The sequence below is a fragment of the Pantherophis guttatus genome, chromosome 2 (assembly GCF_059756535.1).
Source record: "Pantherophis guttatus breed Tessera chromosome 2, ASM5975653v1, whole genome shotgun sequence".
In the NCBI taxonomy this organism is placed as follows: domain Eukaryota; kingdom Metazoa; phylum Chordata; class Lepidosauria; order Squamata; family Colubridae; genus Pantherophis; species Pantherophis guttatus.
The window spans coordinates 246,623,757-246,636,710 of NC_142064.1; the positions used below are offsets into that span (position 1 = coordinate 246,623,757).

Sequence of the window (12,954 nt, forward strand, 5' to 3'; positions counted from 1 at the left end):
TGGAGGTTTAAAGCTTCAACTTTATCAGTGAAGCACGCACAGATCTCTGTGGGAGATTCATATTGATTTCCCTCTCCCTGTTTACATCCTGCTTTTTGTATTCATGTAAACATGTGCAAAGATGCTACATCGAGATCGTTGATGTTAGGATAATTCGATTAATCTTAATGACTTTTTTTTCCTCCCCCTGGAAAGACCAAGAAGAAGCAAGGGAGATTAGGAAACAAAACAAAGCAAAGAATGTACTTTGAGTTTGGTAAGGAACTACTGTCCTAGATTATGCAAAGAAAACAGATAATTCCTGCCAGCCCACCAGGAGTTCATCCTCTTAGCCTCTGTTTATATTTTGAAGATGAACACACGGTTTGCAATTTTATTGGGAATCAAACAAGATACAGCTTATTTGTTTCTTGCCTAAGAACCACAGTCATCTTGCTTTACTGGCCTGCAAAAATTGATTTCTTCAAAGATACCTTTTTTCTCTTCCTGAGAAAGTTGCTAGCACTTACCATTACAGGTAATCCTTGATTTACAACTATTTGTTGAGTGCAAAGTTATAATGGCGTTGAAAGTAGTGACTTATGTCTAGTGTTTGCGCTTACGGCCTTCATGGCATTCCCCAGAGTCATGTGATCAAAATTCTGGTGCTTGGCAACCAGCACATATTTACAATGTTTGCGGTGACCCAAGATCATGTGATCGCTGGTTATAACATTCCCTGCTGGCTTCTGACAAGTAAAGTCAATAGGGGAAGCCAGAATTGTTTAAGGACCATGTGATTCACTTAACGACGCAAGTGATTTAGAAATAGAAGAAACAGAATAACAGAGTTGGAAGGGACCTCGGAGGTCTTCTAGTCCAACCCCCTGCTTAGGCAGGAAACCCTACACCACTTCAGACAAATGGTTATCCAACATCTTCTTAAAAACTTCCAGTGTTGGAGCATTTGCAACTTCTGGATGCAAGTTGTTCAACTGATTAATTGTTCTAACTGTCAGGAAATTTCTCCTTAGTTCTAAGCTGCTTCTCTCCTTGATTAGTTTCCACCCATTGCTTCTTGTCCTACCATCAGGTGCTTTGGAGAATAGCTTGACTCCCTCTTCCTTGTGGCAGCCCCTGGAGATATTGGAACTGCTATCATGTCTCCCCTAATCCTTCTGTTCATTAAACTACCAGTTCCTGCAACCGTTCTTCATATGTTTTAGCCTCTAGTCCCCTAATCATCTTTCTTGCTCTTCTCTGCACTCTTTGCTTAACCGTCATGGAAGAAAGGTTGTAAAATTGAAGGCAACTCACCTAACAACTGTGTTGTTTGGCAATGGAATTTCTGATCATGACTGTGGTGGGAAATTGAGGATTACCTGTACTTCGTGTATGTAGGTTCTCTACCCAGATTATATGCCACTGATTGTTTCTGAAAGGACAGTAAACATTACATTAGTGTGACTTCAAAGTTAACCTGGCATTCCTTTAACCTGGTAATCCTTTCTGTCACCCATTCCACATAGGGTTTTTTTTTTTTCTTAAGTAAAAGCTTTTGGGCATGGCTGTTGTAACAGTAGCTTTTATACTATGATGGAGTTTGGAAGAAAGATCTAGAAAGAAACGTCTTGGAGAGCCAATATTAGACTGGAGAAAGTTCAGATCTAAGTCAGGGGTGTGTTCTACTTACCTTTACTACCGGTTCGCAACGGGATCGTGCACGTGCGTTTGCTTTGCACGCACTTGTGCCGAGCTTCTGTGCATGTGCAGAAGCTTCTGCGCATGCGCAGATTGCCTATGATGACATCTGGGGTGGTGGGCAGAGCCTCCCGCCAGTTTTATTACCAGTTCTTGCAAATCGGTCCGAACCGGGGGCAACCCACCACTGATCTAAGTGCTCCACTCCAAGTAGATTAAAACATTTGTCGTTGTGATTTGTCTCGTGATCTGGACTTTGTCTAATTTAGATAATGTATTTTGACATAAAATAGAGTATTTTTTACCCAATAAATATTCAAAACAAATTAAACCACAGACTGTCACACTTTTTTTGAGATGCAGATTATTCTGAGAGCAAAGTGGGAAAATATACTGATCCCTCCATATTATCTACTTATTCCCATAGAATCTTACATAGGTCTTCATCAGGGGTGTCAAACTAGATTTCATTGAGGGCCACATCAAGGTCAAACAGGATTCTGTTTGACCTTGGGGGCCTGGGTGGGTGTGGTTGGGATGGGCATGGCCAGCTTGATGTCACTCGTGTCACGGGTACCTGTGGTGGCCCGGGCAGGGCTGGGTGAATCCATTGTATTCAGTGGAGGAAGGCAAGACAAGGGAGAGCGCCAAACCCTTGTCTTCCAGAGGAGCCTCATCATCCCTCTCAGGCCCTCTGCAACTGTCTACATTTCACCTGCAACAGCCTCCTGCAACCCTCTGTTAGTTTAGTTATAGTTTATAGTTTATTTGATTTGTATACCGCCCTACTCCCGAAGGACTCGGGGCGGTGAACAGCCAACAATAAAATACATAGATACAAAAAATTTAAAAACCAGATAAAATCAAATTAAATCATTTTGGCCCTGTTAGCAAAAACAGAGCTCCTGCAACCAAGCTCCATTTTCACTGTCAGAGGCACCGTGGGCTAGTCCTTCGCTGTTTCCAGGGGAGCCCTGCGGGCCAGATCTAAGCACCCCATGGGCCAGATTCAACCTGTGGACCTTGAGTTTGACATCCTGGTCTTCATGGAAAAGGATTAAAAGTTTACCACTCAGCAAGATTTGTAACAAGGGACGTAGTGGCTCAATGGCTAAGACGCTGAGCTTGTGGATTGAAAGGTCAGCAGTTCAGCGGTTCGAACCCCTGGTGCCATGTAACGGGGTGAGCTCCTGTTACTTGTTCCAGCTTCTGCCAACCTAGCAGTTTGAAAGCACGTAAAAAATGCAAGTAGAAAAATAGGGACCACCTTTGGTGGGAAGGTAACAGCATTCCGTGTGCCTTTGGTGTTTAGTCATGCCGGCCACATGACCACGGAGACATCTTCAGAAAGCGTAGCTCTTCGGCTTTAAAATGGAGATGAGCACTGCCCGTTAGAGTCAGGAACAACTAGCACATATATGCGAGGGGAACCTTTATCTTTACCTAACACTTGTAACAGGTTGTGCCATCTCTTTGTGTGAGAAAAGATACATAAATCTAGCCAGTCAAATACAAGAAAGCTGTGAGGCCTAAAGGGATGCTCACAGCCTTAATCTCCATCCCAATAGATCTCTTACTAAGAAGCATTTTATAATACATGGTATACATTCAGTCCAAAGAGATTGTCACAGACTGAAATTTAAATAAGCAAATCTCTTAAAAGATAATACAAAACATATAATGCGTGTTTAGAGTGACTGGCCTGGCTTGCAAGCATATTAACATAAACACATTGACACTTTAAAGTCAAAATCATTGGAAGCACTCCCAGTGGGATTAAGTGGCAACATCCAATGGGATTAAGTGCCATCTAATCCAAAATTTGAGATAACCAAGTTTTTTACCAGTAACACAATTTTAACAAGTATCACAGGAAGATATTAAAGATTGAAAGTCCAGGCAAGGAAGCAATGTTTAATGTCAAGACTTTGTCAGAATATTCATGAACTGGAATGGAGACATGGTAACAAGGTCAGCCAATGAGGACTGTTTAGAAACTGAAACTGGAGGGAGCCTGGGCATGGCTCTGTATTAAGCTCTGAGCTCTGAAGCTGCAAACTAGTCTCTCTGCAACACTGAACTCAAACTCATCTCTGCTGTACCCTATGTGTGTTTGTACTTACAATCTCTCCTCTCTACCACGTTGGAAGAATCAGCCATTGGTATTGTATATTTATCTTCATGTGTTATATTGCATATAAAGAGAAATTAATGAATCCTGTTGAATCAGTTATCTGTGTGTGCTTTCTGGATGTGATTTCTGCAACAAACTCTGACAGACTTCATCACGAACATCTCATAAAACATGTTTCTCTGACTGACCATGCTCAGGTAGATTCCTTAATATTGGAAGCTCCTAACGTGGTGGCTCAGTGGCTAAGACACTGAGCTTATTGATCGAAAGGTTGGCAATTCAGAAGTTCGAATCCCTAGTGCCGCATAATGGGGTGAGATCCCGTTACTTGTCCCAGCTTCTGCCAACCTAGCAGTTCGAAAGCACGTAAAAAAATGCAAGTAGAAAATTAGGGACCACCTTTGGTGGGAAGGTAACAGCGTTCTGTGTGCCTGTGCAAGGGGAACCTTTACCTTTAACTTCACCAAGCACTGCCAAGGCTGAGCAGCTCAACTTGGAGGTACCCAGCAATTTGAGAGTAACATTCTACTCTTGAGTGGACCATCCCTCCCATGCTGCCTCTCATCATAACCTGAAACCCCTTTGTAAACAATATCAATATTTTTGTGGACTAGCTGGTTCATACTTCAGATCAAGATCAGAGTTCACAGGCACGTGAGTCAGTAGGAGTCAGGCACAGTTCTAGTCTGGTTTGGGTTCTTGGGCCTGGCTTCTCAAAATCAAGTGAGCTTGATATCTTTTTCAGCTGGTTTCCTTTCTCCCTTAATGAAGGATAATGAATATGTCAGGGACAGGACAGTCATGAAAGGACATGCGTCTCTAAGAAAGGTAGAAGATGGAAATGAAACAATATGGAACGTGAACTGAGGAGTCCTTTGTGCTCCCTGAGCTTGGCTGTTTTCTTGCAGGAGTTTCATTATCCAATCTGGGTAATATTATTGGTGCTAGTAGGAAGTGGAGTTTGCTCTCAATTTATATCCTAGTGGCTTGCTCTGTCAGGGTTGGTGGTTTCAACCAAGCTCAGGAAGCACCAAAGACACCTCATTTCAACCCTGAACTACAAATAGTCTCTTAAATCAGAAGGTGAACTGTAGGATAATGGGCAATTCATATATTTCATAAAAATTCCCAAGTCCCCTCCCCCAGATTGTCCCATTGAAAATTGGAAGCACATCATAATACAATTTCCAACTCATTTATTTATTTTATTTATTTATTTAAATTTCTATATCGCCCTACTCCTGAAGGACTCAGGGCGGTGAACAGCCACAGGATAAAACACATAAATACAAAAATTTAAAATAGAATAAAAATTAAATAATTTGGCTGAACAAATTTAAAATATCCCATAATTTAAAAACAAATTAAAATTTACATTTAAAAAGGGGAGAAGATTTAGGCCAACTCATAATATTCAAAATATCATTCAGTTTTAAGGTTATTTTAATTGGTGAAATTATAATGTTCTTTTATTGATTATTGTATGGTTGTATAGATTGGATATATATCACAGTGAATACATTATGTAAATACAAATCCCTCTATGAGATGGTTCAAAAATGTAAAAAATAAATAAATGTTGAAGTCTAGGCAGCCACCCAAGGTTATGAATGATAATACTGCTGAACACTTTTAGTGATGGCTGAGTTGCTGTCAGGCCCTCAAAATCAAAAACAACATGTGATCCTTCCAAGCAAAGTTCTTTATTGTTCCACACCTATAGACAGAATTTTGCCAGGATAAAGCATTCTTCTACCTACATGAAGCATATATTCTGGGAACTATTGTGGAGAGGCTATCTTCACCAGTGGTGGGTTCCTCCCGGTTTGGTCCGGTTCGGCTGAGCCGGTAGCTGTGACGATATGATGTCACCGAACAGGTTTCCCCCCCCTGCCCTCCCACCCCCCCCATGTTATTCTTACCTTTTATTTGGTCCCACCCCCAATCTATTGCTGCCTCCTGAGTCCCAGCTGATGACTAGATGGAAAAAAACTGTTTAAACTCTTCCCGCGGGGCTTCAAAGGGCCGTCCTACAGCTGATCAGTGTTAAAAGCAAACAAATGAGTCGGGTCGTAAGTGCAAGGACTGGTCATAAGTGCGAGGACCTTCCAGAAATGACTCTGACCAGCTAGCCACGCCCACCTAGTCACATGACTTCTAAGCCACACCCACAGAACCGGTAATAAAAAAATTTAGAACTCACCCCTGATCTTCACCCCCTTCCTCTCACACAAACTATCTGAACTGAGCTGTCTTCCAGACCAATACAATCCAACACATCCATACAGAAAATTGGAGGTCTGAATTGCTGACTTTAACATCGCTGGTGAGTTATATGGGGCCAAAAAACAACATCACTGTAAACGTACAGAAACCTTCCTTGTTCTGATGCCATGGCAATTTGTGTAGACAAGCATGAAATTAGTTCCAGCGGAAAGGAACTAACATGGTAGATTGAAAGAGTGCCAGATAGTAGGAAAAGGCAGACTGGCCTTTATTTGTCTGACAAATACCAACTATTTGATGTATCCACCTCCCAAGATTTAGGCCCATTTAGTGATTTGCTTCACTCAAGAGCAGAGAATAAGCTGGCCCCTATAAAACAACTTCCTCTCTATGGCATCGGTGTATTATATTATCTCTTGAGGGTTTTAGTTGTATTTGAAGGGTCCTTGATATACTCTGAACTTGCTTGTTTTCTTGCAGATTTTTCATTACTCAAACTGGGTAACATCTTCAGTGCTGTAGGTTACATTACATGAATAGAATAGAATAGAATAGAATAGAATAGAATAGAATAGAATAGAATAGAATAGAATAGAATAGAATTCTTTATTGGCCAAGTGTGATTGGACACACAAGGAATTTGTCTTTGGTGCGTATGCTCTCCGTGTACATAAAAAGGCAAGATACATTTGTCAAGAATCATAAGATACAACACTTAATGATAGTCATAGGGTACAAATAAGCAATCAAATCATACAAGGAAACAATCAATATAAATTGTAAGGATACAAGCAACAGAGTTACAGTCGTGCAGTCATAAGTGGGAGGAGATGGGTAATAGGAATGATGAGAAGATTAATAGTAATAGTAATGCAGATTTAGTGAATAGTTTGACAGTATTGAGGGAATTATTTGTTTAGCAGAGTGATGGCGTTCGGGAAAAAACTGTTCTTGTGTCTAGTTGTTCTGGTGTGCTGTGCTCTATAGCATCGTTTTGAGGGTAAGAGTTGAAACAATTTATGTCCAGGATGCGAGGGGTCTGTAAATATTTTCACAGCCCTCTTTTTTACTCGTGCAGTATACAGGTCCTCAATGGAAGGTCCTCAATTAGTTGTATCTCCCACGGTATAAGACGCACCTTAGTTTTTGGGGAGAAACAAGCTGATTGGTGGGTGGATGGCCTCCTAGAATATCCCCAATCAGCTGTTCCCAAAGGTGAACTTTAGCAACAGGTTCATTGGTTGTGAGCTCTGCGCCTTGCTTTTTTTTCAGCCTCTGAAACCTCCCTTTAAGAGACTGTTTCAGAGGCTGGGCGGGGCTACATTCAGTGTATAAGACACACCCAAATTTTCATCCTCTTTTAAGGGGGGAAAACGGTGCGTCTTACACTCCGAAAAATACGGTATGTGAAAAATCAATCAATCAATAGATATATATGAACTCGCACAATGATATTACAGTGCTTATGATGTAGGTCAATATTACATTATATTTAAGGAAAAATGCTTGAGGGTTTTAATTGCAAACCCTGTATTGATGCTAATTTGCTTCACTGTCTGAGATAGAAAATACATCTGCTTTGTGACGGTCCCAAATTACACTTTACAATTTATATATCAAAGAAACGGGAGGCTATGATGCTCATTTAGATCCATTCTCTGTCTGTTCTCGCTGCATTTTATGTCAGACAGATTAGGCATCCGGTATATATAAAGAGTACAATGGAGCTTTTCAGTAATGATTATAGACAAAGCTAAAGATAGGATCAACTCCTCTTACCCTTCTTTTTTATTGCTTAAAATAGGCCCTGTTTTCCCAGTATTTTTCACAGCGGTTTCAGGTTTCAGAAATCTTTAACAATGTTATTTGTCTGATCAAATTTAATGAGTATCCCCAGACCTAGCCATTTTAAATTGAGTTAAACCTAGTAACCCTGAAGCCTGACCATTACAGTCCAGAAGAAAAGGGGACACCGTGTATGACAAGAAGTATTGCTTTTGGATTTTTTTTTTAGGCTGAAAAAAAAATCACCTTATTTTTGAGAAATCTCTCTTGCTTTTCTCATGCCCTTGTAACCCTGAAAGTCTGATAGAAACCTACAGAAAGTACTGAAGCTATAACAAAGCTTTAAAAATGGGAGAAAATGGTACCAATCAGTTTTGCTAAACTTTTGACATCCTGGAGATATTGCCTGGATTTCTAAACTCGGCAAGGCAATCAGAACTGAAATTAATTAATAATTGACTGGAAATTAATTATCCACTGGTTGTGCTTCCTTATTCTTTTTTTTTTTTCCAGGGCCGTTCTTGATTCAGCATATACTGTACATAAAATCAAAACACGTTTTGGCATTTGCATTGTAAGAGGAGAATATATTTGAGAACGCATACTTTTTAATGATCTAGTACTGAAAAGTAAAAGTCTATTTTAGTGTGACTTTTTTGTGCCAAAGGAAATGGGGGAAGTATAGAAAAAGAATACAGATGGACCGTGAAAAGGGATTTTTAGCTTCCAAAAGAAACAAGGGATCTTTTGGCTATCTTCTTATTGTCTTTGAGCATCGCTGAAGCCATATGACATTTGAAATGGGTGAATATTTATTGCAGTCCTAGTTGAGATGTTAATACTCCAAAGGAGAATCTGAAGCAACTAGGACAGGAACACTATAAGACATTAAAAAAGGAATCTAAAAGTGAATGTTAGCCACAGCTTTGCTGGAGGTTAAATGTAAAGATCTTCTCCATGTGTAAATGGTTCACTGACCCATAATAATAAAGCAGTGCTTCAGAAGAAGGGTAATTATCTAAATTTCTCAAACACCCAGAGGTAAATGCTCCCTATCTTTTCTTTTGAAAATAAACCAATGTGCCTCTACTTAGTTTTTTACCCTGACGCTCCCCCCCCCTTTTTTAATGAGGGAAATTAATTAGTTCTCTTATTTCTTTATTCCTGGTGTAGAAATCAAGGCTCACTGCAACTCTCCTGTTTTCCCTTTGGGCTCCTGGCTCAGCCGGCGGCATCATTTATGAAGGCATTTTCTGCAGCCTCCCGAAAAGACTAGCAAATAAATGATTGGAACTTATTAAGCCCTGCAGTTCCTTCTACTGCAGGCAGACAAATAAGCAACAGAATCAAAAAGGGAACCCCAGCAGAAAATAGATGTGCCGTTTTCCAATCTCGTTTTGATTGAACATATTTCCATCAATCAGCTCCTTTATGAAGCAGCTCTGCCCTTGTTATTCTGGAGTAAATCCTATTGGGTAGATTGGTTTTTTACTAAATCAGGGGTGGGGAACCATGGTCCTTTTAATGACTGGTGGATTTCAACTCCCATGATTCCTGAGCCAGCCATGCTCAGGACAATATGTGCAAAACTGTGATCTGATATGGGGTTGGTTTTACCCCTCTTTTACCACACGTAGCCATGAGTTCAGGGGGGCTTAGTTTCCTAAGGGAAAATAGGGATTGGGCTAAAATATAAAGCTGGAAAGAGGTCTCAGTGCACTCAATCTGTCTTACGTTGGAGGTGATGTGAAAATCTTATATATAGGCTTACTTGGATAACTTCCAAGGATCTGACTAAAAATTGCTCCCAAGTAAATATATATTTCATGGTACAAGTAAATGCTTAAGACAGCAAATGTGTTTGGAAAAAAATTTGCTTGAAGTATCGTAGCCAGAATTCTGTGTTCCAGGAATTTTACTTATTCAGTTCCAAGAAATTTCAAAGGGAAGGTGTCCCAGGGATCCTAAGAGTTTATGGAGTTGCTTGTAGTCTGAGTACTCTGTACTCTGTAACCCATTATTGATTGTGCCAATCAAATTACTGATTGCAATCCAAAAGAAAGCTAAATGTGCTTAGATCAACATAAATCTCAGTTCTGGCTGTGGAAGTGATGCAGTATACAAAGAGTTGCCCAAGCTTTTAACAGTGCAATTATTTGACTCTCAATGCCAATTTATTCAGCTTAGACTAGTAAATTCTATTGAAGGTTTAGCTTTATACATTTATGTCATATATTTTTTTTCAGGAATGTTTTCATGACAGTAAAAGTGGGTTCAACTGTACTTTAGTATTATGCGTATTCATGTGTGATTGTCTTTTTTCTTCAGGGCTGAAACAGATACTGCATTTCAGAAAGAACTGTGCAAATGATGCAAAAAGCCGTTTGTTTGTTTTTCTGACTCATTTACACTGTGATCCTATATATAGTTACCTAGATTAAAAATATATATATCATGGTACTCAGATTTACCTCTGAGGAGATGTTCATACAATTACATTGGCAACACCCTTTATGCAGTTTGAAAACTATGAAATGGAGTTTTATCCAAAACCTTAGACAGCTGTGTATATCTTTTTTCCCTAACTTCTGGATGTTCTTTTCTTTCTAACTCACAAATACGTCTTCTGATCCTAGGGCTATTTATAAAGGAGGAGAAAGTTTATTCAGTTAGAAAGTCAAGTATTTAAAAAAAAAAAATTTAATTTTTTTTTAAATTTTTGATTTATATGCCGCCCTTCTCCGGAGACTCAGGGCGGCTTACAATGCGCTAAGCAATAGCCTTCATTCTTTTGTATATTTATACAAAGTCAGCTTATTGCCCCCACAACTGGGTCCTCAATTTACCTACCTTAGAAAGGATGGAAGGCTGAGTCAACCTTGAGCCTTGGCGAGATTCGAACCTGCAGTAATTGCAGGCAGCTGTTCTTAATAACAGGGTGCTTTAGACCACTGTACTACCAAGGCTCTTGAATGTCAATGTGTCTGGACCTAGAACCTGTGAAAATGTATAATCCTTCCTTCCTTCCTTCCTTCCTTTCTTCCTTCCTTCCTTCCTTCCTTCCTTCCTTCTTTCCTTCTTTCCTTCTTTCATTCCTTCCTTTCTTCTTTCTTTCCTCTTTCCTCTTTCTCCCCTGTCCTTCCCTTCTTCCTTCCTTTCCTCCTTCCTTCCTTCCTTCCTTCCTTCCTTCCTTCCTTCCTTCCTTCCTTTCCGTTTTCATATTTCAAATTTTATTGAAAAGCAGGTTCTCTTCTACATATTTTTGTGGAACTGAGTATCTAGTATCCTCCTAATGGATTGCTGCAGTTCAAAGTTGTTCCTTAACTTTATATAAATCAGATGTTCTCATTTGCCCTCTCCGCCCTGTGGAGCGTTTTCGCGACTTGCATCCTGAGGAAGTGGCTGATTTATTTCGCACAACACAAGCAGTTGGCAATGTAGTGGAGCAACATTTTGGAGGAACTTCGCTCACCATTTCGGTTCAGGTTAGTACTAGTACTGTGATTTGATTACAGCAAAAATTGGCGTACCTTGTCCTTATACGTCATTGTTCAAAAGCTCTCCCAAAATATAATTTTTAAGGTTTATAATACCAAAAATAATTCTTAAGGTGCACGTGCAATTTCCTGTGTGAAGTGGGGTTCACTATAGCAACATCAACTAAAAGTCAATATTGTAGCTAGCTTAGATTTTTTTTTTCTTTTTCTAAAAAAAAACCTCATTAGTAATTAATTTAATGTCCTCTGGGACAATTCTCTAAATGCCCTAGGAGAGAGAAGAATGCATGCAGTGAATAGTTTTTGCACATTTGCAGAAATAGCTTTCAAGTGTTAGAAACCATACCACAACACCGTACTGCAACATTCATACAGGATTCCAGGCTTACCTAGGATCACCAAAACTAAGCAGCCTCAAAATCCATTAAAGACAGCTTTGACCATGCTATTCCATGTTGGCATACAACCGTAAAATAAGCAAAGAGCTCAAAACAAACAAACAAACAAACAAACAAACCTATAGTTGCTATAATTCACTGCAGAGATTTCTTAATTTGGGAGACAGAATGGAAGAACTAGAAGGATGGTGGTTGTGAGTTTCCCTTTTGTTGCTTTCTTGCCATCAACAATAATATTTTATTGCTACTTCTACTTACGTGACACCACTCAGGCTGAAATGAGTGAGAAAAGGATAGCTGTCATCTTCTCCTTGGATTGACCTGAGTGGCGTAGGCGGCTAATGCCTCCTACTAAGGCAGCATTTAACATCCAGCTGCCTGCAATTACTGCGAGTTCAATTCTCACCAGACTCAAGGTCGACTCAGCCTTCCATCCTTTCTAAGGTGGGTAAAATGAGGACCCGGTTTGTGGGGGCAATAAGCTGACTTTTATAAAATATACAAAAGTATGAAGGCTATTGCTTAACCCATTGTAAGCCACCCTGAGTCTCTGGAGAAGGGCAGCATATAAAAATAAATAAATAAATAAATAAATAAATAAATAAATAAATGAATGAATGAATGAATGAATGAATGAATGAATAAATAAATAAATAAATAAATAAATAAATAAATAAATATAACTTGACCATCATCAAGGAAGAAGGTAGCTTAAGCAGCCTTAAGACCTGGAGAAAACGTTTGACTAAGCTACCTCTCGGATGTCAAGCCCTATTCCTGAAATCTTTAAGTTACGTTGTCTTTGACCTGGTTAATGTCCTCAATACTGAGATGTTTGCGGTTTTTTTGTCCCTCATCCCACTGCATAAATTTTGTCACAGAACATTGCAGGAGTGATTTTGGAAATGAAAATATGCCTTTGGGGTCTCCGGTAGCAAGCAACTCAGATCAACTCATGCCATCTTCCTGAAGTTAGTTTGGCTGGAGTTTCAGAGGCCATATTCCTATTAAAGACCAAGTTAGCGTGATTGTGGCTTTAGTGTACAATTTGTATTGTCTCTTCTCCAGAGTGACTGAACTGGTCCCTTTTCATAAATTTCAGATGGTTCTTTTAGTCTTCCCTAAATAAACAGAGGCTGATAACCAAAAGTATGCCTTGAAGAACCATTCTTCATGGAATTCAGGAAACCCATGTACATGATGAATTTCATGCACAAAAAATAATGGAAAACCA

General features: G+C 39.6%; 1 protein-coding gene across 3 annotated transcripts in view; it reads left to right on the forward strand.

Annotated features, from left to right (window-relative positions):
• FHIT (fragile histidine triad diadenosine triphosphatase) overlaps positions 1-12,954 on the forward strand; it is a 1,529,913-nt gene that overhangs the window by 1,208,340 nt on the left and 308,619 nt on the right. For all 3 annotated transcript variants that reach the window (XM_060684216.2, XM_087883753.1, XM_087883751.1), the window contains one exon: positions 11,165-11,310. In XM_060684216.2, coding sequence (XP_060540199.2) covers positions 11,165-11,310 — 146 coding nt within the window. The remainder of the gene's footprint in view (positions 1-11,164; positions 11,311-12,954) is intronic.